Genomic DNA, 17,941 nt, shown 5'->3' with positions numbered 1-17,941 from the left:
CAGTGGACAAGGTGGATGCATCAGTAGCATAAGAGAGGGGATAAGGACATGCTGCCTTTATTCAGAGGAGGGAGGGATCGTTAGTGGCTAGGAGAGTCAGGAAGGGCTTCCTGGAGGAGGGGGTCCTTGGAGTTGGTCCTTGGAGGATGAGGAGGATTTGGAGATGTGGCAGGTGTGCCAGGCAGTGGGAGAGCAGAAGCCAACAGGGAGGCTGAGAGGCTGGAAAGTGTGGGGACACTTGTTTAATGTGGCCAGGGCTTAGGTCATATTTGAGGCACAGCGATATGTGAGGCAGAAAAGGCAGACAGAACTCAGCAGTGAGGGAGGCCATGAGTGCCAGGCCAAGGGGGACACAGGGGAGAGAGGGGTCCAGCACAGCTCATCCAGCAGAATTTGCTGGATGTCTGAGAAGGAAGAACTAAGATTTGAGAATACCAAAGTAAAAAGGAGGATCATTTTTTTAAGAGCAAAAACCTGGGACCGATTTAAGAAATCATCAATGCAGATTAGATGAATAGTTACAGCACATCCTGGGGCTGGCCCTGTGGTCTAGTGGTTAAGTTTGGTGCATTCTGCTTCGGGGGCCCAGGTTTGGTTCCTGGGTGCAGACCTGAACCACTTGGCGGCCATGCTGTGGTGGCAACACACATACAAAATAGAGGAAGCTTGGCACGGATGTTAGCTCAGGGCGAATCTTCTCAAGCAAAAAGAGGGAGATTGGCAACAGATGTTAGCTCAGGGAGACTCTTCCTCAAAAAAAAAAATTACGGCACATCCACGCAATGGAGTTAGAAGTGACGGTGTCACTGGAGAGATGTTCCTATTTAATGCTACATGGAGAAGCAAGGTACCAGATAGTTGAGGCTCTGCAGGGGCCTTGGAGCTCCTGTGAAGAGACCCCTCTCCGGGCCTGCAGTCCAGACATACACAGACGTGCTTGGGCAACTGTGCAGGAGAGGGGTGCAGATGAAAATCAGATCAGAAGGGGGCAAAGCGCCCCTCAGAAGGCCACCCTGAGCAAGAAGAAGCCTAACATGGGGGTGGTGCCACCTCAGGGGCAGACAGGATGTTGGAGGGAGGGAGCGCATGTTCCAGATATGACAAGAGGGGGCCCCTGCCCTAGGGGCTCTGGGAGGGAGGGAGTGATGGATAAAGCAGGAAGAATTCCTTCGCCTGCGACCCAAGCAGTTCTGCTCTGGAAGCTGCTCCCCTCGCAGATGGAAGGGGCCCAGATTCCACGTGAGACAAGGTCCCCCACCGGCAAACGCACAGCAACAGGAAGCAGGGTTGGAGGTCCTGCTATGTAGCTGGTGGTGGCTCCTCAAGGTCGAGAATTTCGGGCCACGCTGTTCACGTGACCTCTCTGAAAACCTCTAAGCCCAGGCAGAGCAGTTTGTAGGGAATATTAGGTCACGTGGACGTGCAGAGAAAAACTCTACAAAGTCTCACAGTAGCTGTCTTTGGGTGGTGGGTTATGGGTAATTCTCGTTTTGTTTTTAATGTTTTTCCACGTCCTCTGTTATTTCTAGAATGAGCATGTCCTGCTTGTATGATGGAAAATACAACCTCTTGTGTACCCAGCAGCCACGGAAACCGTAATTGTCTGGAGCTTAACTGTCCCAAATGCCCGAACATCCACCTCGTTTGAGCCTTAACGTTCTGAGTCAACGCTGCTGACCTGGAGTTGTAATGTGGGCCACATCCGTCACTGTAAATTTTCTAGGAGTCACAGTAAACCAAGTCAAAAGAAACAGGTGAAATCCATTTTTGGTGAAATTAGTTTTGATAATTATTTAACCTAGTATATCTGAAATATTATTTCAATGTGTAATCAATATACAAATGTTTATAAAAACTGCTTCAGGTTTTAAAATTTTAAGTTAAATTAATTTTTTAAAAAGGTTCAGTCCCTCAGTTGCGCTAGGCACCTTTTAAGGGTTCAACAGTCACCTTCAGTCACATGACCAGTGACGACCTTACTGGCTGCGCAGTGGAGGTATAGATAAGGAAAATAAAGCTCAGGGGTGGAGACGATAGACCGAGCCCCCAACCAGTAAGTTGTAGAGTCAAGACTGGAACAGTGGGTTTCTGATCCAAAACCCCGGGGGTTTCCCCGTCTCCCACAGTGCCTCTCCGTGGTACAGACCTGGGTTAACCCCTGTAGGAGAAAAAGGTCTTCCGGTTTTGGCTGTGATTGCAATGTGATTCAGCCCATGTAATGCCTCTTTAGTCCAGCTCTTAGAGTTCATGACCTGCCCCATGGTTACAGCCTTCAGATTTGTGGTGGTGAGCTCCCTGTCTCTAGAGGTATCCAAGTGGAGCCTGGATGGCCACCTGTTGGGATGCTGGATCAAGGCTTCCAGATTGAGTGGGAGGTTCCATGAGGATGACGTCAGAGGTCCCTTCTGACTGATTTACGGTGAGGGGGAAATAGGCAACCTGGCCTCCCCGACTCCCAGCATGGCTGGGTGTTCCTAGGAGCCCCCGAAATCCTCGAGAGCCCTGGGGACGAGTCTCAGGAAGCCCAGAGGTCTGGGACTCCCTCCCAAGCCATCTGGCCACCCCCCACAGCCCAGGGATTGTGGTTCGAGAGATTTCGGGGATTGGGAGTTGGCTGGGCTCCAGGGCCCAGTTCCCTTCAATCTGGTAATTGCTCCCCTTGCAGGGGTGGGGGAAGGGAGGCAGCGGCTGCCAGCTCCTCACGGAGGGAGAAAACGGCACTTGCTGACCCTCACCTGGTCCTCACACCAACCCCTGGGCCTGAGGTGGTGCTCGTGACCCCATCTAACCTTGGGAGGAGCCCCCTGCTGCCTGCGCACCTCACCGTGCAGGGCGGACAGGCTTCTCAAACTGTCTGAAGTCCTTGGCGGATCCCATCACCCTCAGGAACTGTCCACACGCGTCACGGCCTTGGGTCCCACCCCTCCTCCTCACCTGCGTGGCTCCAGCCACCTGCTCTCCCTGCTGCTCCTTGAGCCACCGTGCACTGGCTGTTCCTTCAGCCTGAAACTCTCTGTCCTCCCACCCCCCACACACCTCCCCAACCTGACACATTTCCACAGTCAGCTTAGACATCACTTCCTCCGGGAAGCCTTCCCTGACCAGCCACCTCGCCCACCTCCCCAGGGCTCGCTGTGCTTCCCGGCCTGTTACAGGGCATCTGCCCATAACTCGCTCCTAAATCCCCAGGCCCAGCCCTGTTCTGGCACACGCACCCTGGCAGGAACAAGGGCCTGGGGAACAGTGAATACCGCAGGAACCCAGCCCCTGCCCCCACCCTCCCTGCTGCCCTCTCCTCCTGCTGCTGCTCATTTCTCAAGTCTCCACGTGGCACCACCTCCCTCTGGAGGGCCTCCCTGAGCCTCCAGGCAGGCTAGGCAGCTCCCATTCGCTCCTGTGTGCAGCCATCCCTTGCTGGGAGCCCTCAGACAAGCTCCTGAGCCTCTGTGCCTCAGTTTCCACTGCAGGATAAAATGGGGATAATGATGGTTTATTGTGAGGGTTAAGTCAGTTTAGAACAGTGCCTGGCACATAACAAGTATCCAAGACATTCCAACTGTTAGCATTTGCTCTGTGACGGCATCATCTGGTGGTGCCCCAGTCTGTGACCGCCTGCCCCGGCAGACTGTGAGCTCCTCCAGGGAGGGGCTGAATCTGGCTCAGTTCTGGGTCCTCAGAGCCCAGAGCCTAGCCTAGCCTGGGTGCAGGTTTGCTGCTGTGTGTGTGGTGGAATTCTAGATTGCTAAAAGGATGTCTTGTGAGCTCTGATGACCATGAGCACCCACCGTGGGTTCCCTGAGAACAAGTCACCAGGACCAGCTTTGGTCCCCTCGTCAGGTTTAGGGGAATGATATGAGCACTGTGTGTCTGTGTGACATTGAGGCAGTTGGCAGCAGAACTCTTGGGAACAGCTGGGAACTTTTGGGAGTGACTATTCCGGGCACTGCCCTCTTCTGAGTGAAGAGAAGCTGAGAGGGTCTCTGGAGGTGGACCTCAGGGCTCTGCTTTCAGCCTCTCCTTTCTGGTCATTTTCATCAATGGCTTGGCCAAGGCCACTGACAGCATGTGGGTCAGGTTTGTGGAGGACAGGAAGCTGGGAGGAACAGCTAATGGGCTGGATGAGGGAGCTGGGACTCAGCAGGCTGGGACCACGGGCCAATTCTGACAAGATGTAACTGAACATGGACACGTGTTGGGCCATACTTGGCATCAACAGCTCAGAAAACACAAACTCTGGGCGGGGGGGTTTGGGTGGATGGCTGAGCCGTGGCGGCAGCACGTGGGAAGGGGCCTCTGGGGTTCGCTTGCGGCCAGCTCCGTGAGTCACCTGGGGAATGCGGCTGCCGAAGGGCTGAGGGGCCCTCAGCTGTGGGCCGGAAGCCTGGAGAACTTGTCGAGGGGGCCAAGGACCTGCCCTGACGCTGAGACCCACTGGGAAAGGGACAGGGGAGGGTGGTACATGTCCCACAGAGGGCAGCTGGGGCAGGCGGCAGGCGACAGAGATGCAGGCCTGGGGCTGTGGAGCCAGGAACAGAGCAGACCTGGGGAACGCTGGGACTGATGGGAAAGCCTTAGGGAAGCAGATCTCAGCTCCGCCCCAGGACTTGACTATCCAGCAAACAGCGCTGCCCCGCCCTGGAAGGGAGCACCTTGAGAAGCAGTGAACTCCCACCACTAGAGGTGAGTGAGCAACCTGCTAAAGTCACGTGCACAAGTGACTGGAACCCTGCTCTACCAGCATGACCACATCCATGGCCACAACATCCTGGCACTGGGATTAGAGACAGGAAGGAGCCCTGAGCCCCATGGCCAAGTCCCTGGGCTCTGGCCTTGGCTGACCTTGCCAAGGAGGCGAGGCTCTCCCAGCCGGGGAGCCTCTCCCAGGCTGACCCCAGGATGCAGCTGCAGGGAGTCCACCCGACAGGCAGCTGGAAGGTGGTATCTGGGGACCACGGCAGTCCCCTCAGCCCTTCCAAGCATCATGGCTTTCTTCTTTCCCCTAAGCGGACGACAGGCCAAGCAGCTGACAGCAAGTGCCACGTTAGCACTGAATTACGGTTCCCAGATGGCTCTGCCACACCCCCATCCTTGAGCCAACTCCTTCTAAGACCTGAGGCAGGATGCCCAGACTCCCACTTGATAAAGTCTGGGTCGTCTGGTCCCAGCATCCCCTCCCAAGGGCAGAAATTCCTCTACTACTTCTGCTTGCACACCTCAGAGGACAGAGAACTCACTACCTTCTGAGTCAGCCCCTCCATTGTGGGCTAGCTATGCTTATTAGAAAGTCCTTCTGGTGCCAGAATGAAATCCACCCCAAGGGAAGAGCGGTCCCCACACTGGGCCAGCCCTGCCCTCTGGAGCTACACAGACCAAACCTCTTTGGTTCCACTTTAGATTCCATGGGGGGAGGTGGGGAGAGAGTGCAGGCTCACAATGCAGGAGGCAGGGTGGGAGGGGAGTTCGGCATGGAGACAGGCGTGGGCCTGGCGGGAACTGCTGCCCTGGCCTCCCCAACTGCCCTCTGACGGCCCCTCCTCCCCAGACCCTGGGCACTGGGACCGCGCTTCACTGGGACTTGCAAATAACAAGCTAGACCTGACTCGAAAGCAAACGCTGAAGCAGCCGCAGCTGCAGCCCCCAGAGAGCTCACGGTCTGAGCGCGTTCCACCGCAAAGGCTGCGATCCCGTCGTATAGGAGTCCAGTCCAGCTCCAGACTCCACGTGAGCTGAACTCCTACCTCTTTCCTTCCCACGAGGCAAAGAATGTCAGGTGTGAGGGAGCCAGAGTGTCCCCATGGATGGCTGTCACTCTGCTCTGCAGGTGTGGTCTGTCGCCTCTACCTCAGGACTGACGTCTTCGGGATGCCTGTTGTGGCTGGTTACGACAGTGCCACCAGGCCATGGTTAGGAGCCCTGCTCCAGTAGGAAGGCAAGGCCTGCACAGAGTCGACGGGACACAGGTGTCCTGCCTCCCTGCCCTCCACAGCAGGGTTCCTGGCTCCTGCCCCCCAAGGACCAGGCGGGGCCTGCCTGGGGAGGCTCTCCTGGGCCGAATGAGCCCCTCTCCAGTGCTGTGGTCTCCACAGGGAAAGGCAGCAGGCGATTTTTCAAAACCTCACCCATGTCCCCACATGCAGATATGTTGCCAGCCTGCCCCATGGTGAACACTTGCTCTGGGTCCCAGACATGAATGAGGCGGGTTTCTGGTCCTCGAGAAGCTCCACCTAGTGGGTGGAGGGACCTACAGCCTGACCCGCAAAACCCTGGGTCACGGCTGGGATCGGGAGAGGCCAGAGCAGGGTCTGGCCCAGCCTGAGATCAGGGGGAGCTTTCCAGAGGAGGTGACAGCTGAAGGGATCCTTGAGGGAGGAGTAGGAATTCTCTAACTGGAAGGGGGAAAGAGCAGGGAGTCTGTGATGGGTGATAAAACGGGGCCATTATTCGGAGTCCCCAGGCTGACGGTCTGACCCCACCCGCACCCCACAGCTGGGCCATGTTTTCCCTCTTGATGAGTAAGGCGGTCAGCTGACTGGGCAAGAGGGCCAAAGTCAGATCCCAGGGCCCCCATGAGAGAGGCCAACGGAGCTCTGCAAAGAACGGGTGCCCCCCGGCTTGAGAGGCAGAGTCCCTCAGCACAGGCTGCGTACCTCCTGCCTCCCTCCCGTGCTGTCTGCCCTGGGCAGCCCGGGCAGCTGCCCCTGCACACTTGCCCCCAAACCAGACTCGGATGGCTGCCTGGCCCAGGACCATCTCCAATAAGTTAGGACGTGGGTGTTTGGGAGTTTTCTGCCAAACTAGAGTTCCTCAGGAAGGGGGAGAAGGGAGTGTTGGGTTTCTTTGGCCAAACGTGATTTCCTGATTCTAAGAAAAGTCAGTTTAAAATTCTTACAAGAAATAGAAAGGAACACAGTACATACATAAGCCCACATATGCATGCACACACACACATACCAGATACACATGTAAAGACATACCACGCATTCACACACACACGGGTTTCTCTGCTGTGCAGTGGAACTTACAGAACATTCTGCCATGTTCAGCATCAGTGAATCACAAACACATGGATTCAGTTTTCCTTGAACGATGCCTGGTTTATGAAGTTGAAGAATGAGGGGAGGGGAGGGTTTGGCAAAAAGCGAGTGGAGAATTGGAGGCCCGAGCTGGATCCAGATGCTGGCTTGACCCAGCCCTGGTTCCTAGTGTCACTCTCTTCTAGGGTGTGTGAAAACAAGGCTCAGATGACTTCCTCAGGTTAGAAGCAAACTCCTGCCTCAGTGGGGCCATAACGGGCCACCAAAAAAAAAAGCATCTGCTGGGAACTGTTTTGCACATTTGCAGATGGTGCTGTGTCCGTGTTATGGCTGAGGCTGAGAGTGTGGTAAACAATAGAACTTGAGCTCAATCCAGAGTCCTGGGGCACAGTGACGCCCCAACAGGGTGCCAGAGCATCCCGAGTGTCTAGGACAGGAAAAGGGCTCTGCAAGCTCTGCGCCCGCCCGAGTGGAAGAGTGGAACAGGATGGGGAAGATGAGGGCGCAGCGTGGACAAGTCTTATGACATCACGGTGCATGGAAAACAGAAGAGAAGCAGATACTTATTTTTGAGGAAGTGACAGTAAGGGATCTTCCAGGAACTTAAAGGAACAGAAAGCTGCCAATACTCTTTGGGTTAAACCATAAATTAAAAGGGATCAGAGTAGCAACAAGTGGTGTTACTGGGAGAAAATGGGAAAGGAAGGCTCTGGGCCCCAAAGGCCTGACTTTTCTAATGAAAGAAGGTGTAACGAGCATCAGTCAGCAGTGGAGCACAGAGAAGCAAGCCGAGAGTGCAGACCACTCAGCAGCCATCGCAGCACCCCCCACGGGAGCGGGCCCTGGTTCCAGGACGTGACAACGCTGCAACAGGTCCTAACCAGCAGACTATTAACTCCTACACCAGTGTAAACGTGAGGCAGAATTTTCTAAATCTTGTCTGAGCCGTCTATGTTCATAAGCAGAGAGAGTAATTCTCCTCGCAGCTGATTTTGTTTTTAGAAGAATTTTTCGAATGGCAACTGTAAGAAGGCATCGCTGTCCAGGGGGAGGGAGGGACTTTGTGGTTTGAGGGAAGAGCCCCTCCCTGAGGCCTTAAGACTGCAGATTATGGAAAGGCACATCAACGTGCATGAGGGGCTCAGGGGCTCTTATGAGAGAAAAGAGACTAAGACCCCAACCCCTGCTCCCTGAGATTTGAAGTTAGGCTCAGGTGTACCCGGGTGCCCATGACCAAGGTGTTGTCATTAAAGGCCCCCAGAGCTAAGACACCAAGAGAGAAAAGGGACTCAGGGCTCCACCCCAGAAGCCAAGCTCAGGGCATGACTGCGGTGCTTGGAGGAGCAACGAGGGAGCAGGATCCTGATGCGCTGGGATCTAGGAGCCCGGGCGGGGCAGCCCTGCGGCTAGAGCAGGGAGATGCACCTGCAAGGGGCTGGGTGCAGGCTGAACCAGACCACGCAGGACCTGTGCTCAACAGCGACGCCATGTGGATGGAACCAGGGTGGCAGGGCTAGTGGTAAGATCAGACGTTTCAGTTCTCTTTCTCGAAGTGACCAGAAGCTTCCACTGAATGAAATAAGCTGACGTCAGCCCACGGGGTGCAGCCCTCGAGAGGAGGACACTGGCTTCCTGCTTGTACAGAGGAGTAGGACCATACTGAGCATATTCAGTTCTCAGGTCAGCGCATAAAGCAAAAACCAAGTATAATTAAATTTGCCCTTGAAGACCCCTTAAGCTGCCCATAAAGTTCAGGAGGTACAGTTTCACGTAAGCCCACTCCAGACAGTTGGGATGGGCTGCTGCTTCTTTAGGGGAACACCAGCTGAGGCAGTGGGCATACACTTAAAGGCCGTGATGGAAAGAACCCACAGTTTCTCTTCATAGCCTGGAATCACAGTTGCCACAGGGATGCTCCTGCTTCTAGAGGGGGCAGCGAGCCCGGCTTATGCAAAGCAGGACCACCTCTCCTGCAACACGTTCACTTGGGCAGAGCTCTTTGAATGGGGAAACTCTTGCCTTCTTTGAATTGTTTTTCTCTCTTTTTCACAGCATTTGTAATTGAATTCACTTACGTACACATATGCTGGGACTCCACCAGGTGGGGCCCCAGAAATTAACTGAAAATGGCAAACCTGGAGTCACACTGGTTATACAATTAAATAATTAGATGTCCTGCGAGCAGACAGGTTTAATCAGTGGGTTCCCCAAGTGGTGAGCCTACGGGAGAAATGCTCTGGCCAGAGGCGGTGTGCTTCTGTCCTCCTTGGCAACTGTATTCCTCTCTGAGAAGGAATAAATTGGCACTGGGTTTACTTGGTCACCTCCTGCCAGCATCAGAGGACAGGCCTGTCAGCTCAGGGCTCAGACGAGGTTGAGCTTCTGAATCAGTCAAGGACCACACCCGGGGCCTGGTGAACTCACTACCAAGAATGAAAAGGACAAACATTTACAGGAAAAAAGATAACAGTGGCAGGATTAGAGGGGTGGGACGATAGGAGGTTTTTTTTCTGTTATCCAAAACGTTTGCCATTTGCTCATGTAATTTTTTAAAGTAAAAAAACATCTTTAAAAGACAACTCCTAACCATCCTCCAAGGATCAGTTCAAATGCTGGTCATGAAACCTCCCTGAATTTTGCTTCAGCTGCCCTTCCACTTCTCTTTATTCATTTAATAAGCATTTATTAGGCACCTACTAAGTACCAGACCCTGCGGACGAGAGGGGGAAATTCATATTCTTCAGCATTCTTTGTACGGTAAGGGAAGAAACTCAGTTTCAGAAGAAACTCCTTGCTAAGCCACTGGGACCAGAAGTGGAGAAGCACATCCATACCACCCCACTCCAGGAGCAGGGCATGAGTGGAGGTGATCGGGCAAGAGACGGAGGATGGGATTTCCGTCTGGTCTTGGAGTAGGAGAGAGAAGGAAGGTGGGCAGACAGAGAGAAAGAGGGGACACACCCTGAGGTGACCCCAATTATCCACACCCTTGTGTAATCCCCTTCCCTGGGTGGTGGTGGGACCTGTGACTTGCTCCTGACAGAATATGGCAAAGGCAATCGGCTGTCACTCCCATGATTATGGTACATAAGAATTTGTCTCAAAAGACTGTAGAGTGAGGGAGCCTCCTCCTGGCCTTGATGAAGCAAAGAGCCATGCTGGGAACCACCTGTGGAGAGGGCCAGAAGGCAGGGAACTGCAGGTGGCCTCTAGGACCTGAGGGTCCTAATGTCTAATAGCCATTGAGAAGCTGAGCCCTCAGACCAACAGCCACAGGAAATGGCTTCTGCCAACAAGCGGAAGGAGCTTGGACGTGGATTCTTCCCTGGCCACATCTTCAGATGAGGACAAGGCCCAGCTGACACTTCGACTGCAGCCTCGAGAGACCCCGAGCAGAGGATCCAATTACGCCACACCTGGGCCCCTGACCCACAGAAACTGGTGGGTGATAAATGGGTGTTGTGTTGTCACTGAGTTTGTGGTAATCTGTTACACAGCGATAGATAACTAACACAGAGAGAGAGAGGACCAGAGCTGGCTGAGGGCTTACACATCTCAGGGCCATCCCCACCTGAGCTCTTCACCTGAGCTCTCGCTCCCAACTGTCGGTGAAGTCACTTGAAGCAAGGGCTGTGTGCGTGAAAGGAAACTGGCCAAAGCTGCGCCTCGTGACTGACTGTAGGAACGTGGGGGCCGAGGAAAGCGAGAGGCAGTAAGCACCAGGAATTCCTGGAAAACCAGGGGGCTCTGACAGTCATGGCAGGGGAAGGCTCTGGGCACAGGCGACAGGTGTTCTGCGGAGACACCCTGCCCCGCGAAGGCCGCCGTGAACACAGATGTTGAGGACTCAGGTGGAGGAGCTACACGCAGCTGTGTCCCAGTGTTGAAGGGGCGCCCAAGTGTGCCTGAGTCCAGGGAGACCTTCTGGAGGAAGTGACAAGTAAGCTGCAGGTGCTAAGGAACAGCATGAAGAAGGAAGAGGCCACCTGAAGGGGCTGCCTGCCGAGAGCAGAAACAGAATGGAGGTTTCACGGGACGTCTCACCTGGGCCTTGGAGAAACCTGGTGAAGCTTCAGGAGCTTAGAGAAACAGGTGGCATCCACGCTGTGTCCGGAGCTCGCTGGGGCTGCAAGTGCATTCTCTTATTTCAGTCCCAGAATAACCCTGCAAGGGAGGTGGCTGTTCTTCCCACTTTACAGATAAGGTCACTGAGGCTCAGGTGCTAAGAGATGAGGTTAAATTTGCGCAGCTAGTGATTCCAAAGTCTCTGTTCCTCTGCTGGAGCCCCTTGCGGATTCTCAGCCACGGCCACCTGTGCTGCCTGTGCATCTCCCTCCTTGTGACTTATGAAGCCACCACCGGACTGTAGCGTGCCTGTCTCAGGAGGGGCTCAGGTGAGGTGCTGGTTTGGACTGGATTCTAGAGAAAAGAGGCCCAAGAGCTGGAAGATGCCAGGTTGTGGGAAGAGCGACTGAGCTGGGCTCCAAACCAGGCCAGCTGGCCCTACCTCCCTCCCACTGGGCCTCCTTTCTCCGGCACAAAGTGTCCCAGACTGTGACTGTCTCCCTGCCAGACGGTGAGACCCTCCAAGGCAGGCACACATCTCTTTGTCCCTTGCGTCAACCCCCCGCCTCATCACCACCCACACCTCTTTCCATCTCATCATCTCTCTTTGTTTGTCTACTGGATTTCTGTCTCCTGTAAACATCTGTTACGCCGACCACCAGGAAGAGGTTAGTGTGAACAACAAGGGGGAAAATGAACCTGACCCCTCCCAGTATCTCACATAAAACACCGGGATGCACACGGCCCTTCTCCACGGAGGGGTCGGGACTACTGGTCCCACCCCTCAGCAGGGGCACTTCTTGTTCAGTGACATGAGTGGCTAGTCCAGATAGGAATGCTAATTTCTTTCTACATCATTACTGTATAAAAAAGGTGTCTGTACCCCATAATGTGGTATGCCAGCTGTGAGAGTGAATTCATTTAACTTGCAATACTGACAAACAGCATGAGGAGACAGGTCATCATCAACAGCCATTGCCCAATGAAGAGCTGGGAGGATTTCGCAGACAGAAGCTCGAGCTAGGTTGGAACACAGAGCGGGACTTAACCAAGAGGAGAGAAGGGCATTCGCGGAAGGGGAAACAGCACGAGCAAAGGCGTGCAGGCAGAAAAGCACTTGGCATGCTCAGGGACTAATGAGGTGACCAGCCTGATTCCTGGGGTGTAGCATAGGGAAGGGGTGGCAGGTTCTCCTGGAAAAGAGGTGGCAGCACTTAGAGCCAGGGGTGCCGGGCTTTGGGGCCCAGACGTGCAGGTTATTGGAACTAGAAACAAATACGCCTTAATGTGCATCCCCCCAGCGCCTGGAGCAATGATGCTGCAGAACCCCCATCTCCTGGGGTTACCGTGTGGAACCCCTGGGCCTGAAGAGCAGCAGCCCTCACGCCGGGCTCGTTAGCTGTCCCCCAAGAAGGCCTGATCCTGAGACACCAGGGGTTTTTAAACCATTAGAACACTTGTGGAGCTTTTAAAACAACCCCCTGCTTGGACCCCTTGGCGGGCCCGTCAGCCCAGGCGAGGCCTGACATCTGAATTTTCAAAGCAGCGTTGGTGATTTTGCTCTGCCCTGTGCGACGACCCGCACACCAGAGTGGTTGCTCCTTGAGGATGGTGACGCCCAGCCCTGGGCTGGCCAGGAGCAAGAGCTCAGGGAATTGTGGTCGATGGAGGGATGGGTGGATTACAGACCAGCTGAAGTGAAAGGAAGGAGGGGTCAGGGGCAGAGGGGTTTGGGGTTCACAGTGTGTCATTTCCCCCAAAGAAGGTTTGATTCTCCCTTGGCAGGAAAATTTTAAAGCACTTCCACTTTTCAGTGACACGGTTGCTCTGCGCCAGCCCAAACCATACAATAAACAAAGGAGATGCGTGAGCACACGCTGGCTTTTCTCAAGTTGACACCACATTCCGTCTCCTGCCGAGAGAAAGCACTTTAGTCCGGTGGAGACAGACCAGGATTTGAGAGCCAGGACCTGGAGAGCTGGACGGGTTCCCCAATCCCCAGGCAAGCTGGCTAAACCGAGGCCCAGGGGGAGGGCGCTCTGCCCATGATCACATGATAATTTGTGGTGGAAGCAGGTTTGGATCTGAGCCCCTGACTCTCTGACTCCAGGACTTTTTTTACGTTAAATGACGTGCCCGAGGTCACACAGCCAGGCAACGGGCCAGGATGGGAACCCAGGTCCGTCTGACTCCAGGGTCCACACCAGGGCCTTTGAAGTGTTTCTGTTCTGAGTAAGAGGTGACACTCAGGCAGGAAGGATGGTCAACGGTAAAGGATGGTCAAGCTGCCTAATACCCGTCCTATGCTTTATATTGCCATAAAACTGCAAAAAACGGAAAAAGAAGAGTCCTGTACTTCCTCCATCAACACATTGACTTAGTGTCGTGTAATCGTCTGTTTTCTCATCAGTCTCCCTCACGGCCTCTGAGCTCCTCGGGGGCAGAACCTCATCCATCTCTGTATCTGCAGCACCCAGCACAGGCCAAGCACCCAGAAAGCACAGTGCGTGGTTGCTGAACTCATTCATCGATCCACTTGCCGAGTATTAGTGAGTACCTGCTGTGTGCCAGGCACTTGGCTAGGTCCAGACTGTCTCTGCCTTTAGAGTTTCCAGCCCAGAGGAAGGGAAAGCATCAGGTCGACAATTGAATACATGGTGGATAACAACGTACAGCGAGTGCTGGGTGGGAAAAGGAACAGGGCACAAGTGAGGGAGAGTGAAGGGGTGAAGGGGACGGGCGGGGAGGGCCTTTCCAAGGAGGCAATAAGGAAGTTGAGATCTAAAGGAAGACAAGGAGGGAGAGGTGTAAAGTGCTGGAGAAGGGCCTTCCAGGCAGAAGGAACAGCATGCGTGGAGACCCTGAGGTTGGGGAGGCTTTGATCTGCTTAGGAAACTGAGAGTCCAGTGGGACTGGAGTGAGTGAGGCATGAGAGGAGGTGGGCGCAGGCAGCGGGCCACCAGGCAAGGCCTCCTAGATCAGCTGAGGAAGCGAGGGTTTATTCTCAATGCCACGGAAGCCACTGAAGGGTTTTAGGTACACGAATGGCATGGCCCAGTCAGCTTTTCACAAGATCATTCTGGAGAATGGCTGGGAGGGGAAGAAGAACCCAAGGCAGGAGGCCGGTGAGGATAACGTGGAGTCTGGACCTGTGTGGTGGGGATGAAGCTGGGTTCTATTAGGAGAAGAATCAGCTGGAGTGGCCGGTGGACTGGCTACGGGCGGAAGGGAACAAGCGAGGAGGCTTGAAGGACCGGGTAGACTGAGCTGCCGTTTGCTGACGAGCAGCAGACGGGAGAGGAGACCGCTGTGCTGGGTGAAATCTCAAGTCAGTTACGCTGAATTTGAAAAGCTTGTGAGACGTCAAGAGGAGACGATGTCAAATAGGTGGTTGGAGCGTGGCGCTCAGAGGAGAGGGCTGGCAGGGAGATCCGTGCATGGGAGCGCGGGGCTCATGGCAGGACACTGAAGCCATGAGCACAGAGGAACAGCCACACCTGGAGGTTGACGGGGGAGAGAAACGGGGGTGGAGGGGCAGAGAGCAGGCCAAAGCCAGGGGAGTGTGAGGCCACAGGGACGAGTATTTCCAGGGGGACAGAGGGCCCAGCCGCCGTCTCAAGTGTCTCCGCCACCGTGGAGAGGTAACGCGGGCAAGACCCGAGAGAGCCCTTTGGAATCAGCAACATGGAGGCTCCTGGTGACCTTGGCCAGGTCACCGACTCGGGGAATGACTCAAAAGAGGCATAAAGAGGAGACAACAGCACATGGGAGTGGGCTGGGGAGTCAGGGAAAGCTCGGGGGGGGGTGGGGGGGAGAGGGGCATTCAGGAGAGCCCTGAAGGCGCAGTCCTGAGAGACCTACATCCTGAGAGAAGCTGAACTGCTTGACGGTCTCCTGCGGGCAGGGACTCACCCTCCCCCTGTCTCCGCTTGCTCGCTCCCCAGCAGCAGGGAGGCCGGCAGGCTGCTGACCCTGCCCCAGCGGACAGAGCCCTCCCAGCCCAGGACTGAGGCTTGTCCACTTCCCCCTGCAGAGAAGTCCTGGAGATGAGGATTCCAACCCTGGCCTCAGAGCAAAGTCTCTTCTACACCAGCCGGGGCAGCCAGCTCACTGCGCATCAGAAAACCGGAGCCCAGGAGAGGGGCAGGGGCTTGCCCAAGGTCACCCAGCACTCCCGTGGTAGGGACCAGGGGATCTCCAATGATTTTCCCATGGCCCTCACCTTGGTGGGTAAAATCTGAATTCTTTAGTCTGGCATTTAAGGTCTTTCATGATTGAGCAAGAACCCACCCCCCAACTTCATCTCCCACCATCCTTCCTCACACCCTGTGATCCAGCCCTCTGAATTTTTTTTAAGAATTTCTCGATTTTTTTTTTTTTTTTTTTTTTTGGTGAGGAAGAGTGGCCTTGAGCTAACATCTGTTGCCAATCTTCCTCTTTTTGCTTGAGGAAGATTGTTGCTGAGCTAACATCTGTGCCAATCTTCCTCTATTTTGTGTGTGGGATGCCACCACAACATGGCTTGGTGAGCAGTATGTAGGTCTGCACCCAGGATCTGAACACACGATCCTCAGGCCACTGAAGCAGAGCGTGAGAACTTAACCACTATGCCACTGGGCTGGCCACCCTCTGAACGTTTAGCAAGTGCAAACAGATAGCCTCATATAGTCCTCCCAACAACCTTTTGGAGTAGGTGTTATTATTCTCATTTTGCAGATGAGAAAACTGAGGCTCACAGGAGTTTGATGACCTGTGCAATGCTACACAGTGAGTGCAGCACGCAGCTGAGCTAGGACATCATTTCATGGGTGTCTCCGTAGTCATCTTCACCCCGTGCCGTGCTGCATTCACCATAAAGAGCCCCTCATCTGGGAAGCGACCCCAGAACTCCCTGGCTCCGAGCTACCTCAGAGTCCGGTCACGTCCTATGACTCCAAATCACGAGTTCAAGTCCATTGAAATAACTGGTGCCACTGAATGACCCAGCCTCCAGCAGCCTGGGCCACAGCCTACCGCCCACGAAGGCCCCACAATCACACTGCTCCCAGGGCCTGCAGCTGCGGTGCAGCCACCCACAGCGGGAGCAGGGCACCTCTGGGATCTGCTGCCTGCTCCCCGCCCCAGACCTCCCCCACACACCCTGCTCCTCACCTGGAGACCACCAGCGGTAGGATCAGCATCTTCAACATCCTCATCAAGAGCTCTCCAGGAAACTGGAAGTAACTAATTTCCTGAAAACACAGCGAGAGCTGGGGTTACAGCAGCGGTGCAGACATCATAGTCGCCTACTTCTTTACTGTCTTCAAGCACTGTTTCATCCCCACTCTCCTGTCTAGTACATGGGCAGCAGAGGCCGTGGAGAAAGCTCTGCCTTTGGAGCCAAATAGACTTGAGTCCTTATCTTGCCCCCCTAAAACCAGCTGTGTGGTCTTAACCAAGTTACTCAATGTCTCTGAGTTTTCGTCATCCGTAACATGAGGGTAATAAGCACTTCACAGGGTTGTGGGAGGCTTAAACGAAAGGATACCCGTAAAGCAGATGGCAGAGCACCTGAATAAGTGTTCAGTAATCAGGGTAAACACAGCTCCCCTGCCTCTGCACCATTCAGCCGCCTATCCCTGGTAGGAACCTCTCTCCTGTAGCGGACGGTAGGTGGAGGGAGGGCTGGGTGGCGTGCTATTCACACATTCATCCAACCAATGCTGTGCCGGGCACCATACTGGTACCCAAAGCTGAACTAGGCACGGTGCCTGCACCGGGTTCAGCCTAGTTTAGGAGGAGACGACTCAGAAACAGCCCATGGCATCCTGAGTCAGGTCCCTTCGGCATCGGGTCCAGGCTCTAGCGCCCCTCCCCGCGCACCTTCTCAGGTCCTTACCACCACCCATCCCGCGCAGGTCTCACGTTTAAAACGAGGAGAGAGGACGGGATTGGGGTGACGAGACAGTGCTCAGGGTAAAGAGCCCCTAGTGGGCAGAGTTCTTAAGTCGGCTTCCTCATAGGCTGCCGGCCCCACCTATCCACGGGGCCCTGGATTAGGGGTCAAGTCCTTCACCAACCAGCTACCTCCAGGGTGACGCTCCCATGCCCAGAACCCGACAGCCGAACGGAAGGGACCAGTAAGACTACTCAAATCTGTACTTCAGATAAAGAACAAATATCTGTTCTTTACTTATACTAAAAAGCATTTGTTTACCTGAAATTCAAATTTAACTGGGTGTGCTGTTTTAAAATTTTCAAATTCAATTTGATTCAATTTTGCTATGTCTGGCAACCCTGGCCTGAGGCGACTTTCCTCAGAGCGAGGTTGTGGGTGAGGCTGGTACCCGGACTTCTGAACGCTGTCCAATTTCAAGTTTTGGACTTGCAACTATCTTTTTTTTAAAACCAAAGCTAAACATAATACTTGATTAATGGTCTAATGCTTTGAAAAGCCACAAATCATAGAATTTTGGTGCTGAGAAGGGGGTTTTAAAGCTCTGCTAGTCCAGCCAACTCATTTTATAGCTGAGGAAGGTGAGCCGGCGAGGGAGGTGACCTGCACAGGATGCGCAACAGTGCGGGATGGAGCCAGGCCTCCTGGTTCCCTCTACCACCGTTTCCACGCACTAGAAAATCTGCTTTAAAAAATATACCCATCGTGGCTACGTGTTTTTTTTTTTTTTTTTTTTTAAAGATTTTATTATTTTTTTTCCTTTTTCTCCCCAAAGCCCCTCGGCACATAGTTGTACATTCTTCGTTGTGGGTCCTTCTAGTTGTGGCATGTGGGAAGCTGCCTCAGCGTGGTTTGATGAGCAGTGCCATGTCCGCGCCCAGGATTCGAACTGATGAAACACTGGTCC

At 54.2% G+C, this 17,941-nt stretch overlaps 1 protein-coding gene across 2 annotated transcripts in view; it reads right to left on the bottom strand.

Moving 5' to 3' along the window:
- SLC1A7 (solute carrier family 1 member 7) overlaps positions 1–17,941 on the bottom strand; it is a 46,963-nt gene that overhangs the window by 23,632 nt on the left and 5,390 nt on the right. Inside the window, exon 2 of one of the 2 annotated variants that reach the window (XM_008531715.2) lies at positions 16,251–16,330. In XM_008531715.2, coding sequence (XP_008529937.2) covers positions 16,251–16,330 — 80 coding nt within the window. Of the gene's footprint in view, positions 1–5,738; positions 6,153–16,250; positions 16,331–17,941 lie in introns of those variants that run through there. The other variant, XM_070609596.1, reaches the window with a different exon arrangement.

This window comes from Equus przewalskii, chromosome 2, assembly GCF_037783145.1.
Source record: "Equus przewalskii isolate Varuska chromosome 2, EquPr2, whole genome shotgun sequence".
NCBI lineage: Eukaryota > Metazoa > Chordata > Mammalia > Perissodactyla > Equidae > Equus > Equus przewalskii.
The sequence above is the reverse complement of the archived record's forward strand: the minus strand, read 5'-3'. Positions and strand labels throughout refer to the sequence as shown.